The 18,818-nt window shown below is 42.0% G+C and overlaps 1 protein-coding gene across 1 annotated transcript in view; it reads left to right on the forward strand.

Annotated features, from left to right (window-relative positions):
• The window catches only part of SWAP70 (SWAP switching B-cell complex subunit 70), a 64,426-nt gene that overhangs the window by 17,179 nt on the left and 28,429 nt on the right, over positions 1 to 18,818 (forward strand). The window contains exon 3 of the mRNA XM_019551885.1: positions 7,590 to 7,763. Coding sequence (XP_019407430.1) covers positions 7,590 to 7,763 — 174 coding nt within the window. The remainder of the gene's footprint in view (positions 1 to 7,589; positions 7,764 to 18,818) is intronic.

Genomic DNA, 18,818 nt, shown 5'->3' on the forward strand with positions numbered 1-18,818 from the left:
GAAGGGAGCTGAGCCTGGCACCTCTGGCCCTCTTGGTCTCTGTCCCACACCTGCCTGGTGGGGGCTGCAGCCAAGCGTGTGCTGGGACCTGCTGCTGTTGCTTTTCTCTCATGTGCCTGCCCAGGGGGGCTGTACCATGTGCATGCTGACTCCTGCTGCCGCTCTTCCCCTCCTGCCTGTCCCATGCCTGCCCTGTGGGACTTTGTGAGCAGCCAAGCTCCTTCATGCTCCCCCTGCTTGGCATGAGCAGGTCAAGAGTGAGCTGCAGCAGAGCCTACCCTGCTCCCCTCAGTGTTGCAGCTTCCCTTCCCTACCTTCTGCCTGGAGCGCTGTGGCCCTGGGGGAGCCCAGCAGTTCCCTGGGCAATGGCAGCAGTAGCCCTGCCTGGAAGTTGTGCCTGCTGGTGCCCTCTGGTGGGGGAGGCTGGGAGTGCAGCACACTTTGTCCTGGACGGGAGGAGGCTCCATACAGAGTGCAGCATGGGCACCCGCGAGTGGGGCCAGATGCAATTAACTGGTGGGTGTCTGCCTGTGGGCTGGATCCAATCAGCTGGCAGGTCGCATGTGGCCTGTGGACTGTATTTTGCCCACCCCTGGGTTAGTGGGTCATTGGGATATCTTGTCACTGTTCTTAGTGCACTGAATCCCTTCCAGAGTCCTACTGAAGTATTTGTGTACAAGTCATCATCTCTTAAAGTGTAAGTAGTTGTTTGCTAATATTGGTGCATAATAAATCAGAATGGAATTTGTTCCTTATGATTAGCTGGTTTAACAGATACTGACTGGTGCCCTCTTTAGCACCTGTCAAGCCAGCTGATGCTTACAAAGTATTAAATACCCTTCAGTGTTTCTTGGCTCAATGAGACTTAAAAGATCAATTGTTCTGTTTTACAGAATTTCCTTCTCTTTGGGCAGTGAGTATATGTAAGAATGAAAGCAAAAAGCTTTGCTTATTCTACTCCATAATTATGTAATACTTTAAAGTGGGCACTCTGAATTTTTAAAATAATAATTTATTTGTATAATTATGCAATTCTTATATAGCGAGTCAGAATGCTGTTTTGTGGTCAGCATTTTTGTGATATATTTTTTCTTCATTATAAATGTCAAAAATCATGCTTGACTGTGCCTTGATATGATTTGCAAAATAGGCTGCCTACGAAAAGTTGCTAACAGTTAACTTCTGATAACTACTGTGATTACCACTCTCCTTCAGGTCATGAATTAACCAGATTTCGCTGTGTTTTGTGGTTTTCCACATCGAGAACAGAAATAAGACGTCAATAATCTCTGAATCCAGTAGGGTTTTCATTTCTTTGGGTGCTTATTGTTCTGCTATAGTTTAACTGGGTAGTTTAATTCGGGAGATAAGCAAGTGACTTTTGTAAGTCATGGTTTTATTAAGAAAAATGCTTTTTAATTTTTTTATTGCATATGTCAGCCTCTGAACAGACCCACAAATTAAATGTAATGTTTTCTATGCAGTAGCATAGAGAATTACAGTTGTTTCAAAGAGGAATGTGTATGTGGAATTGATTGCCTACATTGTATAACAGGGTACAATCAGATTGTTAATATAAAGATGAGATTCCTTGAGATTCATCAGGTTTCAAGCAAGATGAGGATTCAGTGTGACTGAAAGGAAAGGCCAGAGCTTAAAATCTTTTATAATGTTGTAGATTCAAATCAAGTCAAGTCATAGTTAGTCATTTTAAGCTATTTTTAAAAATTCTCTTAAATTTAAAATTCTGAGATGGTATTTGGCTTTATTTTTAATAATCAATTCATGGCCTTTTGCTTAAGATCAGTGTAGTTCTTTCTTCTTGGCATAGTGTTGCATTGAAATGCCGTTACCCCCTCTGACATAGACTGCATGTTCTAAATGGCATCAACATATGCCAGCTATGTTCTGTGTAGCTAGCATGTGGGGGGTCCTACATTCACTTCAATATCTATAAAGCTGTGTAAATAACTTTAACTTTTAACATGCATGAAGTTTTAAATCTCTTCTTATAAGATTTGCTAATGTCATAAAAAGCAAGCTTGTGTGCATTTGGCTTTGAGTTTGTAGTCATTTTAGGAAGCTATTCTACAACCGTCCTGAATGAGGCTTAATGACATTATATTTATCTTGTGTAAATACCTTCTAAGTGTAACTTGAGAACCTACTTAACTGTCTTTAAGTTTAGGAAATGTAAGCTAGATGCCTTACAGATTTATAAGGATTTATTCAGAAGGCTAAAATATGATTACAGTAATAGCTTGTTTATTTCCTTGCCACCTGGAGTGAAGCTTTCGCCAAATGTGCAGTCCAAAGTAAAGCAGCCAAGATTTCCATGATGTGAGTCTAGCTGTAGAAACAGTTCATTTTCAGTGTGGGGACTTGCATTTTTTCCTCTGCGGTTGTATGTGAAGAATGTATGCATCACAAAGCATTATAGCATCATCCATACAATATTTTCAAGAGGGTTCTTGAGTATTTTATTGGATCTTTGCTAACTGTGAACAATTTAGCTTCACTTTTCACTTTTGATTTCAACATCCTTGTTTTTGGGTAGACATTATATAGCTCAGAAATGCATCAGTTTTCATGAGCAATAGCTTCATCAAATGCTTAATCAGTTCTTATGCATCTTATTGAATTAGTCTGTAAGGTGCAGCTCTACCCTGCCTTCTGCCTGACTTCAGACTAACATTATTATCTTCTTCTGGACATTTAATCCCTTAGGGCTTCCTCTGATTAAACAATTGTCTTAACTTTAAGGAAAAAAATTCTAGTGTTAATCCAGATTACCTGACTTGGTTCCCCTTTTCTTCCCCCAACTCTTCACCAACATAAAGTTGGCAAACTCACTTACTTTAGGCTTCAGTCCAGCAGTGAGCTCTGCATGGAGTTTATTGTGTGATTAGCGTAGGGGTGAACAATTATTTTTGCCCACAGGCCAGATAGGCAGTTCTGGGAGCTGTCGTAGGCTGGGCATCACCCCTTCCCTCCCTGCCCCCCTCGCAGTAGCCTGGAGCCCATGCACCACTGCCAATAGCACACAACCCTCAGTCTGCCCTGCCTTCGTAGGCACCCTGGGCGGTGGTGCCAGCTTCTTCCTACTGCCACTGGCCCTAGCCCTCCAGTACTGGCGGGGACCCATGCACACAGCCCTGACCCCAGCCTGCCCATGCCCACTCTGGACTCAGCCCAGCAGAGCAGACCAGCTCCGGGCAGCAACAGCAGTGCAGAGGAGTGGCAGGGCAGCCCATGTGCTGGCTTTGGGTGGCTGCAGCAAGAAGCACCTGGCAACAGGAGGGAGAGCGGTGCTTTTCCCTGTGGTGAGCAGCAGCTTCTGCCTCCCACCAATGCTGCTGCTGCTTCTCCTTATCATGGGTAGGCTAGTCCAGAGCAGGCACAGGGCTGGTTGGGGCTGTGTGTGTGGGTTCCAGCTGGTCCGCTTTGGGCAGAGTCCAGAATGGGCGCAGAGCGGGCTGGGCTTGGGTCTGTGCACATGGGTCCCTGCCAGTACCAGAGGGCTGGGGCCAGTGGCGGTGGCAGCCGGAAGGAGCCACCTAGAAAGGCAATCCAATTGTGGTGCTGCCCTAGCCCCACTGTGTGCCCAGGGGGTGGCACAGATGGTGCCTAGGCCAGGCTGGACAAAGTCCCTCTGGCCCACGGGCCATATTTTGCCCACCGCTGGATTAGAGCCTTCAACTTTTGTCCAGTAAGGATTTTGACTAAATTGGGACTTCAGTGGAATTTCGAATCTCAGACTATAACCCTGAAAACCCTTGTTCAGTTCTTTCCAAACCCTGGGGAGGGCTCAGCTTCATAGGTACCTTTGTTTTTTCTCATCTAAAAGTGCCTCAGACACGCAGAGTTTTGTTTCTGTGTACATGCAGAAGCACCTCTGCTCTCTGCTTATAGCAAAGCTCAGCCAGAATCCAGAAATGAGGCATTCCTCTGCTCGTCTCCCTAGTGAGTGTTCTCAGAGCATGCTTACTTCACTGGTTTTTGCTCAAAGTGCAGTGACAGCTGGTGCCACCCAATTTTGTATACAGTAGTGCAATGTAGAACATGCCATTACGATGTGGGAGACCTCCAGTTCAGTGCCATCTTCCTGAAAGGAGTTATACCCTCATCCCCCACCTTCCTTGAGGGTGTTCATAGTTTTCATGGACATTAGGGCTGGAAGAGACCTCGGAAGATCATCTAGTCCAGCCCCCTGCCCCAAGGGCAGGAAGTCAGCTAGGGTCAAAGGATCCCAGCAAGATAAGCATCCAAACATTTCTTAAAGGAGTCTGGAGTAGGTGCTTGCACTACCTCTGCAGGGAACCTGTTCCAGGCCTTGGGGGCTTGGAGAGTAAAGAAGTTTTTCCTTATGTTCAGCCTAAAACAGTCACGGAGGAGTTTGTGACCGTTGGTTCTTGTCACGCCCTGGGGCTGTCTGGTGCACAGACATTCTCCCATCCTGATGCACACTTCTGATGTATTTATAGCCTGCCACCAGGTCACCCCTGAGCCTGTGCTTCTCTAGGCTGAAGAGTCTCATGACTCCCAGCCTCTCTTCCTAAGGCCTGTTGTCCTGTCCTCTGTTCATGTGTGTGGCTCTCCTCTGGACTCTCTTGAGCTTCTCCACATCCTTCCTGAATTGTGGAGCCCAGAATTGGATGCAGTACTTCAGTTGTGGCTTCATCAAGGCCGAGTACAGTGGGAGGATGACATCCTGAGATTTACTTGAGAAGCATCTGAAGTTGAAGCACTCCCATTTCAAATGGTGGAACTGTTCCACTTCATCAAGCCTATTGCTGTTGAGATGTGGACCTAAAACAGCTGAAAAGAATTCAGACTTCATTGGTTTGCTGATGGGGAGGGAAAACAGACATGGCTTTGTGATGATGGCCCTCACCTGGGAGCAGAAAGACCTGAGTTTCAATTCCTGCTCTCGTGAGTGTTTAATTTAAAATTATTCCTTGCTTAATGTGCTGTCTGTTGTGTGCATCAGCATGGGATTCCTGACTCTCCCTGTGGAGGTAGAGGTGGCCTGGACGCCTTTCTTCGGGTTGTAGATGCTGCTCCAGGGTAAGGCATGCTATGGGGAAGAATTGCAGTGCTCAGTGCTGGAGGGCCATGCTCTCTTGTAGGATCTAACCCTGAATAATTATTTTTTTCTGGAAACAAACAGGATATAGAAGAGTTCACCAATTGACCAGTTGGAAACATTTTCTTCCTAATCTGCTTGTATCTGTCAGTTTACTCTGTGGGAAGGCTAGGTCTTCCCCCGCTCCCCCTCCTCCCCTCCGCATACTGCTGCTTGTTTTTGTTTGCATCTTACTTGCAGCAAAATAAACCATAACATGCTATTGAAAATAAAAGTAATAAAGAAACAACCTGTTAAGTACAAGTCTCGACATGCGCTCCAACATACCTGGGAACCTTTTTAATGGGCCATACTCTCCTGATACAATGTTTTTGATTGTTTAGAGTAGCCAAGGGATCTCCCTCTTTACAAACCCAAAGCCAGTAATAATACTACAGGAACTTCAGTATCTCAATGTTTATGTAAAGAAACTAGTTGAAAAAAGGAAGCTTTGTTGCAAGATTATGGCGTAGTGGCAAATGCCACTGAGGGTATCTCAGTTACTCAGGAGATATGCATTGTGTGAGAAATGCACTTGTCTGTGTTACAGTTTATTCCTCTTTTTTTTTTTTAAATAACGCTTTGAAGCAAGCCAGGGATTTTATGGAAAGTAGAATAAGACAAGGGCCTGCCACTAAATCTTTCTGGTTAAAGTAGATGAAAAGAAAAAGATGTGCAATGGAGGGTAATAGCAAATGGACAAACAAAGCAAATGCAATAATATTAAAGGCGTCTTGTTACATTGTGATGTTTCGGGCTTCTTTTTAGAGCCTCATTTCTAAACAGTTTTACTCTGATCCTCTCCCTCCCCAGCATCATATCCTTACTCTGTACTGGCAGTCAGATGTTTGAAAGAAAATATAAGGCTTTAACCTGATAAATATAAGGCTATAACCTTCCTTCATGGTTTTCTTCAGCCTTGGAAATCTTAGTACATATATGTACACTACTTAGCATGGGCTTGGGATTTTTTTTTTTTGTCCTTGGAAATTTTGTTTTTGTCCATACTTTATGCCAGTTAAGTTGCTCCTTGAGCTAACCTTTGTCTGTCTTCTGTTTACCCTCAGTGTAAGGGGGCAGCAACCTTTTGCTGGCATGGGCTGCCCTTTGTGACCCAGGCCCCATGTCATGGGCTGCAAGTCCCTGCCCCCTGGAGTGGCCAGCTGCCTCCACCTATCCCATTTTCTCTGCACCAATAGTAAGCACAGATGCTATGGAGCAGCAGACTCCACAGTACAGGGGAGTGCTATTGAGGAAGGGATGGATGGCATGGTGCAGTTCTGTGCCATCAATTCCCTGTGCCATATCAGACCTTTTCACTTGATGGATCCAGCCCCCATGAACCATAGGTTTCCAACCCCTGCTTTACCATGCTAGACCTCTTTGCAGATTAAGCTTTGTGCAATAAAAGTAAGTTACACAGTTTACTGGTGATACCTACCAGATGATGGGCAATTGAAAATGCATTTTGTGCCCAGTCCCAAGGCAACTCTGGGATTACATTTTTCAAGGGGTAAAAGGACCTCTTATTCATGCTTTTTAAAAATGAGAGAGAACCCATTATAATGGAAAATGCACATTCAACTTCCCTGCTGGCAAAGAAACAGTGTGTCAGAACTGTAGGGCAATCAATGGTGGAATTGGCTTGGATCTAACAAAAACAATTTCATAGGCATAATTTCATAGACATTAGGGCTGGAAGGGACCTCGGAAGATCATTGAGTCCAGTCCCCGAAATAATGCATAAAAATGATTGTAACATGAGGAATAGAAGACTTTAACATCTGTAGGTTATTTACAAATTATAGAATTGGATGTTGAAGGTGGTAAAAGTTTATGAAGAAGAAACTGAATGGAAATATTCAATCAGATAAAGAATAAATTTCAGTGAGTTTGGGTGGGGGAAGAATTGCATGACTTTTAAGAAAAAAAAGTGAGTGCATGCTTATTATATAAGCATTACATTTTATCGTATGATAATATATTTATTTATTTTATATCTTTTACACTTACTCTTCCCAATTTGTTTTCTTAGTGTGAGGTGTGTGCATTTTAATATGATGGCATTTGGACTGATTTTGTTTATCCATCTGAGGAACATGTTACAACACAGGGATAACTGGAGTTGAGAAATTTAAGGTGATAGGTATCTAAATTGACAACTGGACTAAACATGGAATATGGTGGGGTTTCTTTCATGAAATATTTTAAAATCAGGACTTGATGTATTTTTAAAATATGCTCTAGTTCAGACAGAAATTATGGGTTTGCACTAGCTTTTATTGCATGAAAATCTATGGCCTTCAAAGCCAGAGATCAGACTAGATAATTATAGTGGCCTGTAAGAATTCAACTTTTCTGTGCGCATTTGTTTCTTGATCAAAATAGTCTCAATTATGCTCATCTCTCTGCACAACGTATGCTATTTCATGTCAGTTAACTTTTTTTCTTTCTTCCTATTTAGGTTCAAGGAAACTTTGACAAAGTTGAGTTCAACAGGATGTGCTGGACTTTGTGCGCCAGAAAGAACACTGCTAAAAGTCCTTTAGTTATTAGTGAGGATGAGGCATTTAAAGTGTGGGTTATTTTCAATTTTTTATCTGAGGACAAATATCCATTAATCATTGTGCCCGAAGAGGTAAGATATAACCATTTAAAGTACTTAATAATATTAGTTTCTTCAGAGTTCCAGTTAACCTATATTGCTGTTATTTGCTGCTCTCTAAATACTTTGGAAGAAGTAGTAAGGTCTCCTGAATTGGATACTTTTTTTCCTCTTCTGACAATTGACCTTTTTCTGAAATGAGCCATGATGAGTTGTATGTTTATGATTGTATATGCCTGTTATAATAATAGTTTACATTGTATAGAAATATGGTGAGGCAGAAATGGTGCCTGCTCCTTAGCAAACAAGGGTTTTCCTTTAGCTCAGCTTCATTTTGCACACATGCTGAGGAAAAGGGTGATAAAAATGGTCATGTGATGGACAGAGAGGAATGATGAATTTTAGAAAGTTGGCCTTAAAATACAGAGCTTCTAGGACTGGACTGAGCCCCCAGTTGTGAAGCTAAATTTTTCCTCTACCTACATTGACTCTTTCATTTTCATTGTCTTCTTGCAAGCCTGACCCACCCACTAACCTCACTCATTTTTTTTCTACCACTTAGCAAAGTGTGATCCTATGTGAGTGTGGTACTAAACCACGTGCAAATAGTGGGTACAGTGGTTAAGTTGAATCCTTTGCAGTATATCTTAGTGTGGGAACAGTTCTAAAGAAAACATATGTTCTTCCTCTTACTTCTCTGTTGTCATGATCTGGAAGATCAGCCTTTACTTGCCTGCAGCCATCCTGCTGGAAAAAAGGTTTGAAGATTTGCATTAACTTCTTCCTATTGACTGGAAGAAAAAAATTACTATTTATTACAGTGGCTGATCACTATGAAGTGATGAACTGAGGTCTGAATGAAATGCCAGAGGTGATCTGCTTGTCATTTAAGAATGTGAATAACCCAAGGCAGAGTTCAACTAATTATAAGTGTTCTGCACCAGTTTAAACCTCAAACAGTGTAGACTTAATTATGGAGAAGAGGACAAACCAAACTGTAACCATAATGTGACAACAATAGTAGGGGCTTTGTACTGCAGGTCATGAAGTACTTAAGCATTGATTTAGCAAATTCTCCTAATGGTGAAGGAGTCATTGTTCAGGTTCCAACACATCATAATAGGGTCAGGAAGTAGTTCTTTCTCTCCCTTTCCCCCCATCAATCCCCACTCAGCCTAATACTATTGATAAATTTTAATCTTGCACAGAAAATTTGTACATGGTCATTGAACATATAGTTATTTTTCAACACAGTCTCCTTCTCCATCAGGGGAGTTTTTTCTACTGGTGAACAAAGGCATGTATCCTAGCATTGTAAAAGTCCTTGTCCTTACTGTCACATGGCCTCCATCACTTCCTCTATCCTGAAAAAGTCACCTTCACATTACCTCATTTATCCTTTGGGCTCTACAGAGGCTAGGGCAGCACAGTCCATCCAAATAATGAAACTGTCTCCATAGCACACAAGCTGATGTATGGCCAGGCAGAAACAGCATCTCTGTTATGTCTGAGTCAGGACAGGCTCTTTGCACATCATGTTTCAGTTCCTTCAGGGCCTTGGTATAAACTTCTGAGTTTACTGTGGCTTCATTAGGCAAGAAGTAAAGAAGAGAACCTTCCATGTCTGTCGTTTATTTGAGAAAAATTAGACTCATTACTTGCTGGCTGACTCTCTTTCGCACAGTGTCAAGGTACAAGCCCTTGTTCACTAGTAGAAAAAAGCCATTGTCAGAAGGAGACTATATTGTCCAGCAAATGAAATACAAATTTTCTATGCCAAGTTTAATTTTTTTTTACAATGGTGTTTGGCTGTGGATAAAAGCAGGTGGTGTTACTTGGCCTGATCCTTATAATTAAAAAGACAGCTTCAAATAGATAGCATGTAAAACAGTGAAATGAATGCTCCTTATTGTCTGACAAAGGTTTAAAGAACATTTGGTCAAGAAAGGTGTTTTTAATCCCCAAAAATACAGATGCTTATTGATTATCTCCTCACTCTTATCCTTTTGAAGGTAGTAATGTGTTTTACTCTGTTGTAACTTTGACACCTTTCTCAGTGGCTTGAGATGCGAATTGGATCCGCTGTTTTCTACACCAGTTTAAATTCAGCAAATTGAAAGAGAGCAAAAAGTGCTGTATTTCAGAGAACATAGAAACGTTGATAATGGCCATTTGGTGCAACATGGGAGAGTCATTAATATTCTGTCTGGATAAGTGACTTCTTACTGGCATTGAAATACATTTCTCAGGTTTGCTTTACATGTATTATTTACCTTTACCCAGCAAAAATGTTGCTATGCTGGGACTTGGTGATGTTGGAGACACCGCCTCCCCCTATCCAGTATCTTTTCTCGGGGTTTGGGGATGTGACTGTGACTCTCCTTTAAGCCAAGGAATATTTCCCGTGATGGAATCAGTGTTGACTTGAGTCACTGGATACTTTCACCCCTTCCAGAAGATGGTGTGGGCTACTATTGAATTATAGCACTTCAGAGCTAGAGTTCAATTCCTTACCTACTACTTAATTGATTTCTCCTTTAAACAGCCTGGATGCCCTGAGAATAAGTATTTGAATCTTATCTGATAGAAAGTAAGGTAGCTTTGCACGTTATAGAGCAACTAAATTAGAGATTCATAAGCTTTCGTAACCAGTGGCTTATTTCATCTGATGTTGTGAGGGGACTGCAGGAAGCAAAGTTTCTAATAGAAAGCAGTGACTAAAATATAAAGGGTAAGGAAGGGGAGTTAAAAGAGGGGGCACTGCTGAGAGAGGCAAGATAGGTAAGGTTAGAGAAAAAAATGTTAATCCATTGAGGGACATGGAAGTTTCGAAAAGCTAACCCAGGTAATGGCTTAAGAATCCATAGTCTTGGTTTAAACATACTTAACATTGTTCAGTCTTGTGTGTAGATGATTCCTTGTTCGCAGTTTCCCATGCCATCCTCAAGGTTTGAGAGCTGTCAGTTGTAAGATGTTGAGTTTTTCTCTTTTCTCCCAAACCAAGTGCAGCTATAAATAGCTTTGATGTCTGGCCATACAAGGAATATCGTGGTTATCCAGGATGAATCATCAGCTCCAAGGTTAAAATGCAAGCTGCATACTCCATATTTTGGGGTCTGTTTCATAGATGTCAATTCATTTCATTTCCACTATTATGTGTGCTTCAGCTCGGTGAAAGTGCAGCGTAGGAGCCAATATCTAGGGTAATGCTGTGTGTGTTTTTATGAAAGGGTACTACTGTCCTAATTAGTGAGCCACTATAATGTTCCAGCCAGGAAACATTCCCCCACACCTCCTCTGTTTTGAGGTTTTTATTAGTGTATAAGTAATATCATAGCACATAGTTAACTGCAGGTTCCATCTCTGAATCCTTTGTGTGGCCTGGGGCCCTTCTCTCCACTCCTTCCCATCTCGCTCTTGCCATCATTTCATAAATAAATCAATTGTGGATTCATTCCGATTCCTCTTGATTAGGAAGCTAATCTCCTTAACATTCCTGTAGTTGGCACCCCACATTTTAGATTGATTCCAATGCAGGGGTTGGCAACGTTGGCTCTGTGGCTGGTAGCATCTGCCCAGAGCCTGGGCTGGCTGTGGTGTGCTGAGCAAAATTGGCCTTTTTCTTTCATTCGTTCTTGTATTGGTACCTTCACATGAGGCACTGTTGTCAAACAAAACTTCAATTTGGGAGCTACCACTCATTTTAAAATTTATTGACGTTCAGAAAGCCTTTGACAGTGTGGACAGAGGATCTCTGTAAACTGAAATCTGTGGATTCCTTGTATACTTATCTAGGTCTTCCAAAACTCTTGTTAAGATGCCAGATGTTCCTGGTTGGTGATCACAGCATGAACAATCAGTCTGGTGTTACTCTCGGGGCTAGACTCTCCTCTTTGTTTGTAGCCGTTAACTTTGCCATGAAACAGACTTCTGGCAGGAAACTGGAATTCCCTGGGTAGACAGAGAGCTTGAAGATCTGGAATTCAGCTATGTTCTTCTTGAATACATTGATAAATTAAATTTTGGCAGAAGACCAATGGCTTAATTAGAACTGTTTGCAATTAGGGGTTATTATCAATAAGTTAAAAACAAAGGTTATAAAAGTTGGTATGATTTCAGATTATTTTATTATTCTAAGATAAGTACCCTTGACTACTGTTGATGAGTGTGCTTGCTTTTGTAACTCTGATGACTGAATATACTATAAAATGCCTTAAGGTAACTGTATAAGGTGAGTGCTGCTTATTGGAGACTCAGCCTGATATGGAAATTTCAACACCAGCAGTATTGGCAGTAAGCTTCAGTAGCAACGTACCAAGCATACTGCAGTATGGATTGGAGTGGTATATGTCAGAAGGAAGAGGAAGATCAAGGAAACTGCTCTTCACATTCAGTAAGAGAACTACAATCTAATAATGGATGATGCAGAGAAGGCTTAAGTATTTAATGTCTTTCCTTCTTCAGTCTTTACAAATAAGATCAACTACCAGATGGCAGAAGAAGATAAACAGTTTAGAGCAGAGAAAGTACAGGTTTGGGATTACTTGCGAGAAGCTGGGTGTTTTTAGGTCATCTGGGCAGATGAGGTGCATTGGAGAGTACTCAAAAGAACTGGCCAAAGCAACTGCAGAGCCACTGGCTATTCTCTCTGAGAATTTGTGGAGGTTGGGTGAGGTTCCAGGCAATTGGAGAGGGTAAAAAATAATGTCCATTTTTAGGAAGGGAATTATAGACCAGTCAGTCTGGCCTTGTTACCTGGAAAGGTTATGGAGCACATTATCAAGGACCTTATTTCTAAGCATCTAGAGCAGGGGTTTTCAGCCTTTTTGAGTCAGTGTACCCCCGGCAGCCAGTCAAGAAGGCAGGAGTCCCCCAGCAGCCAGACGAGCGGGGGGTGGTCCCCAGTGGCCAATCGGTAAGCATGCCAGTGACACAGCAGCAGATGTGCTGGTGGCACAGTGGTGGCAGAAGTGGTGGTGGCACCAACACCAGCTGCCAAGTACCCCAGGGGTACACATACCCCTGTTTGAAAACCCCTGGTCTAGAGGACCGCAAGCTGATCAGGAGTGGCAAAACACATTTTTCAAGAGCAACTCATGCTGACCATCCTGATTTCCTTATACAGCAAAGTGGTGGTCTCTGTGGATGTGGAAGAGCAATGGGTTATACCTCAATTTTAACAAGGTTTTTGACACTGTCTCTCATGACATTTTCATTTAAGCTAAGGAAATGTAGTCTAGATAAATCATTGTATTCAGCAGTGTTCCACTGTCCAACTGGTAGGAGGTATGGGGTGGAGTTCCCCAGGGTTTTGTCTTGAATGTTTACTATTTTTATTAATGATTTGGACAATGTGGTTAAGTGCACGCTTAGCAAATATGCAGATGACACCAAGTTGGGGAGAGCTGCAGACACTCGGGAGGGTAGAGCTAGATTTCAGAATGAACTTGATAAACTTGTTAAATTGTTTGAAATCAACTGAATTAAATACAATAAGAACAAATGCAAATTTCTCCTCTTGGGATACAACAATCTCATGCACAAATAGAGACTGGGGAGCAACTAGCTAGGTTGTAATATCTCAGAAGAGGACCTGGGGCTTATAAGGAACCCTAACCTGAATATGAGCCAGCAATGTGCTCTTGCAGCAAAATGAGTCAATAGCATCACTGAACTATATTAAAATGAGTGGTGCTTGCAAGTCAAGGTAAGTGATTCTCCTACTTTATTCCGCAGTGGTAAGACCCTTTTTCTAAAACTGCAAAGTTTCAAGATATTAAATGAATAAAGGATATCAAACAACAAGAATGCACTTTTACAGAAAACAGTGATTAAATGGAGGCTTCCAGACCAGGGATTTAAATCACGATTTAAATTGATTTGATTTAAATCAAATCCACTGTAGTCAGGATCAGATCCTGGTTTCAAGCCTGAACATGTTTCCAGTGTAGCGTAGAAAGCAAATTAGCATCTTATTGAGTTATTGTCTTGCCTGAAAGGGGCAGGCCTAATCAGAATTGAAGTAGTGACAAACTGGGTCATGTCATTCTATGTGCATGTTATAATTATCCAAGCTGGAGAGTCCAGGGCTCTGGATTAGTGCAGTAATTATCTGGAAACAGCTTGGCCTTCTGTTCTGATGAGAAAACTCTGAAAATGATAATAGTGATGCATGCATGTTTTTTATTTTCTCCGCTTGCTTGTTCCAGAGTTGGGTACCCACAACTCTCTAGCTTTTGCAAGCAGGCTTCTACCTTCCTGGTACTTGGAGAAAGAAGGTAGTGGAGAAAATTGTAGACTTAAGCAATACATTACTTTCATCTATGGCCCCATTTTGAGTCTTATTTTCAGCTCCCTTATCTGCAACTGAGCTTCACCACTGTTTAACCAAAACCTGTTTCTGTTTTAAAAAGGGTTTCTAAACCCTTCCTGCTTCTTGTTTCTACACGTGGCCCCGGGGATGATTTATCATTTAAAAATCATTGGTGTGCGGTTAGTAAACAGCCATATTCTTGGGTCACCTTTAATGATTAAACCTTTAGAGTTGTGCAATCCTTGTGACTCAGTATAGGATACATTCAAGTCATATTTAAAGACTTTAAAAATAAGTCAGAATAAATTCTCTATTTTCTCAATTGTTCCCATCTTTCTGTTTATAACAAAATTCTCTTAAGTTTTTCTGCTGTTTTTAAAACTACAGTGTTCCCAAACCTATCTAATTTAAGACCAAATGTGTCAGGTTTGTGTCCAGTGGTTCTGAGCCTTTTTTTAAACTTAAGGCACATCTCAGAAAATGCCAGTTCTTACCTTTTCACTTATTTTTGACTACAGACAAATAACACCAGTTCTCCTATTACAGTGAACTGGGAATAGGTCAGAATGTTTTTGACACTATGGATTCCCATTTGAAATCTCTGGGTTTATCTTGTAACTCATGTATAGGTGTTTGCACACCTAATAATACTAATGTTGCATAGCACTCTGCAGCACCATTAAAAAGATCTCATAACACCCCAGGGTGCTGCACTCTCCTGGTTGAGAATCGCTATTCTAGACCCATGTTTTGTGTTCAAATGGCATGATAGTGTCAAGGCTGGTTATGAAGTACAGGATGTGAAATAGCCCAATAGTGGTTCTAAGGAGAAATGTTCTACAAGAAACCATTTTTTTGGCTCTGACTGATGGTCATTATCTTGACTGACACCCTTGGGATTGAATTTGGGATGTTCAGAAGTTAAAAGCAAAGTTTAATATAATTTCAGCAAAAAAGAAAAGATCTGCTGTCTGGGGTGGTAAGTCTTGCATCCTTTACAAGGTGCTGGGGCACGGCAGAATGAGAGGCCTGCAGCCTATAGGTTTCTTGGACGTTAGTACTGGAAGGGATCCCACGATATGCTCATTAGTGGATCACATTAGGTTTTTTTGCTTGGTGAAAAGAATAAGGATAAGTGGACTGTTCTGGTTTAACACAGAACTGTAGAATCAGAGAAAATTAGGGTTGGAAGAGACCTCAGAAGGTCATTTAGTCCAGCCCTCTGCTCAAGGCAGGACCATCCCCAACTAAATCATCCCACCTAAGGCTTTGTCTCACTGGGTCTTAAAAACCTCCAAGAATGGAGATTCCACAACCTGTCTGGGTAACCTGTTTCAGTGTTTTACTACCCTCCTAGTGAGAGCTTTTCCTAATATCTAACCTAAACTTCCCTTGCAACTTGAGACCATTGCTTCTTGTTCTGTCATTTGCCACCACTGAGAACAGTCTAGCTCCAAACTCTTTGGAATCCCCCTGTCAGGTAGTTGAAGGCTGCTATTAAATCCCCTCTCAGTCTTCACTTCTCCAGACTAAATAAGCCCTTTTCCCTCAGCCTCTCCTCATAAGTCATGTGCCCAAGCCCCGTAACCATTTTCATTCCCCTCCTTTGGACTCTCTCTCCAGTTTGTCCACATTGTTTCTGTAGACAAATTGGAGAGAGTCCAGCATGTATCTGTGTACTTGATTTGCACCTTTACTACTTGTAGTGCTGGTTAAATTTCCTGAGTTATTAATAGCTTAATTTTGAAGAGGGTAACGAATGATGATTTCATGATAAAAGCTTTGTACATCCATTGACACAATCTCTCTCTGTGCACTAGTTTCATGGGTGTGTGTGTGTGCGGGGGGGAAGGAGGGGGCGGCTTAGTGTAAGAGTGAGGTATTGTAGTCACGATCATCCAGAAATGCAAAGGTTTTTTAGGATTATATCTTTCATTTGACCAACTGTTGTAGCTGGGATAGAGTTAGACAAGCTTTTGAATGCAAGATGTTTTTCCTCAGGTATATATTAATGGGGAGGAAGAAAAAACATTTGTTTTATGAATACTTGCATATAAATTTACAAGATTGTGCAGGAGGTTTATAATAGCATGTAGTGCTTTTTAACTTGACTGTTGGATATTTTGATGTGATAACATCAGCCCAGTGCGGCTGACTGATCTTACATGTTGTTATAAAGTCTAAACTAACTTTGTACAAAATGATGGAGGTCAAAGTCCACCAGATATAAACCATATTTACAATGGACCCCCAATATATAAGTGGTGGGCCTAAAGAATAGCTGTGAATGTTTGGAGCAGAGGAGCCCTGTGGCTCACATAGTACAGGGGTGGGCAATTATTTTGGGCAGAGGGCCACTTACTGAGTTTTGGCAAGCCATTGAGGGCCGCATGACAGGCAGCCAGGGGCAGATAAATATTAATTTTCTAAACTTTTAGGGGCCCCACGGGCCAGATAGAATGGCCTGATGGGCCACATCTAGCCCCCCAGGCCTCATTTTGCCCACCCCTGGCATAGTAGCTAACTTGTTTAGGTCTTTTATCTTTACAAACAGATCTTTTCATCCAGTTAAGGGTTGCAAAAGGCTATATAAACATGAAAACAATATTTTACATTCAATATTATAGTATGGATTGAAACCAGTTGACTAACTAATAATGAAAGAAAGCCATCAAAATGTGACTATAGAGCAGTGATTCTCCACCAGAGTCCCAGAGCAGTCAGAGATGCGACAAAATCCTTTGAAGGGTGCTGTGACATTTGAAGAGATAAGCCAGGTGTGAGGAGATAAGGGTAGGATCAGGCTCTCCCCTGCCTGACTGATCCTCCATGCATACCATACTGCCTGACCCCTCTGCAACGAGGCAAGTATGAAATAGGGTGCTGCTCAATTCATAAAAATTATGAAGAAGTGTCTCAAGTCTAATGAGGGGTACCTTGAGTCTAAAAAGGTTGAGAACCACTGATATAGAGTCTCTCCATTGAAAGAAGGTACTAAATGGGCTTTTTACCTAGTATTAAATAAGAGACTTTTAATAGTCATAAGTTCATTTTATGGCTCTTGTTGAAATTTCACCTACTTAAAGGTAACTGAAGTCTTCAGTTCACTTAAGTGGGAGATTTTCACATGGTTTGTAAAACATTAATCCTTCTTTTAAACCCCAAGGCTCTTACCAAGTAAATTTTACAGCCCTCTCACAAAGTGAATAACTTGCAGTCAAAATAGCAGCAAACATTGCATCATACTTGCTTCTCAACCCTTTCAATGTATTAACCATAGGAACATTAAACCAGCTGACTTACTTGGTGAGTTATTTTGCTATGTTGACATGTCTCCCCTTGTAGAAGAAGGGAAAAGAACTGCTTCCAGAATGATAAATTGACCACTTGACCAATTTAAATCTGTTCATTAGATTGATCATCCATTGTTTTATGATGACATTTTCTCTAGTCCTCACTGCTGTAATGCATTGTATTTCTTTGGTTAGCAACATGCATGCTATATACATGTAAAAGCACAACGTATCTATTAGGCAGGGCATTGTGGCATCTTATAGGCCGGGGCAGGCAATTATTTTGGGCAAAGGGCCACTTACTGAGTTTTGGCAAACCATCGAGGGCCGCATTATAGGCAGCCGGGGCAGATGAATATTAATTTTCTAAACTTTTTAGGGGCCCCGCGGGCCGGATAGAATGGCCTGGCGGGCCACATCCAGCCCCTGTTCCACATTTTGCTCACCCCATTATAGGCTAATTCAGAGGCACAAGCTTTTGTAGGACACAGCCAACTTTCTTAGATGCTGTGAATGGACCTAAATCCATTCATAATACTGGAGGAGATAGACTGCAGCCTACTGAAGTTCATAGTTTCTTTTCAGACCCCAGTTGTGCAAGTAAACATGGTTTTGAATATATACTTGAAGGGATGTTTGGTGAATGGAAGTTAGAGTATTTGAAGAGCTGGTCTCCTTCAGGTGCAAATCTGTTTCCGTCATTTAGTCACACATTACTCAGCTCTTATCGGACTAATGAATGTAATGTCTGTTGTTTAAGGTGTTAATATGATTTGACAGTTTTTCAGTATTCCTTTTCACAGCCAACTGATCTGATGTAAGTTTGAGTGAAAAACTGTTTAAATGCAAGTTCTAGGCCTTCAGAACTGCTGGTCTCTCAGGAGAAACCATGAGTGTACAGGCTTTTTCTCCCAAACTAAAAATGGTCACTGTAGGAGAAAAATAACTTGGGCACAGCCAGAGTTAAATCACTTTCAGAAGAGTTTCTCCCAGGAGAGCAAATATCTGTACATACTGGGTGCATCTCTACATGGAATTAGTGCTATATGGGTTTACTCCATAGTAATGTATGGCACAGTAGACCTGTCCTGGGCAGGTGTCTACACGTGTGGCTATTTGGGAGCAAATTTGCTCTTCAGGACACTAGCCTGCTCCTGGCCTCCTCTGGGCTGGCATCAGCCCCATAAAGCAGCCAGGGGAAGCTGGCTCAGTGGCTGAGTGGGAAGTGCCCATGATGCCCATGTCTTCCACAATTCCTCCCTGCTAGCCCTGGTGGGGAGCGGGCGTTTTATGCCAGCTGGATGAGGTGATGGCCCTGCTCCTCCTCACTGGGGAACTTGCTTGCCTATCCACTCCTCCCCTGGCTTATGTGGATCGACACGGGCCAGCTGGAGCCCCACCAGGCATACTTTAGCAGTGCCTGGGCTTGACCCATGCACTAGTGGAGTAGTGGACCTTCAGGTCAGTAGTGGACCTCCAGAC

Source organism: Crocodylus porosus, unplaced genomic scaffold (genome assembly GCF_001723895.1).
Source record: "Crocodylus porosus isolate Cpor-Errol unplaced genomic scaffold, CroPor_comp1, whole genome shotgun sequence".
NCBI lineage: Eukaryota > Metazoa > Chordata > Crocodylia > Crocodylidae > Crocodylus > Crocodylus porosus.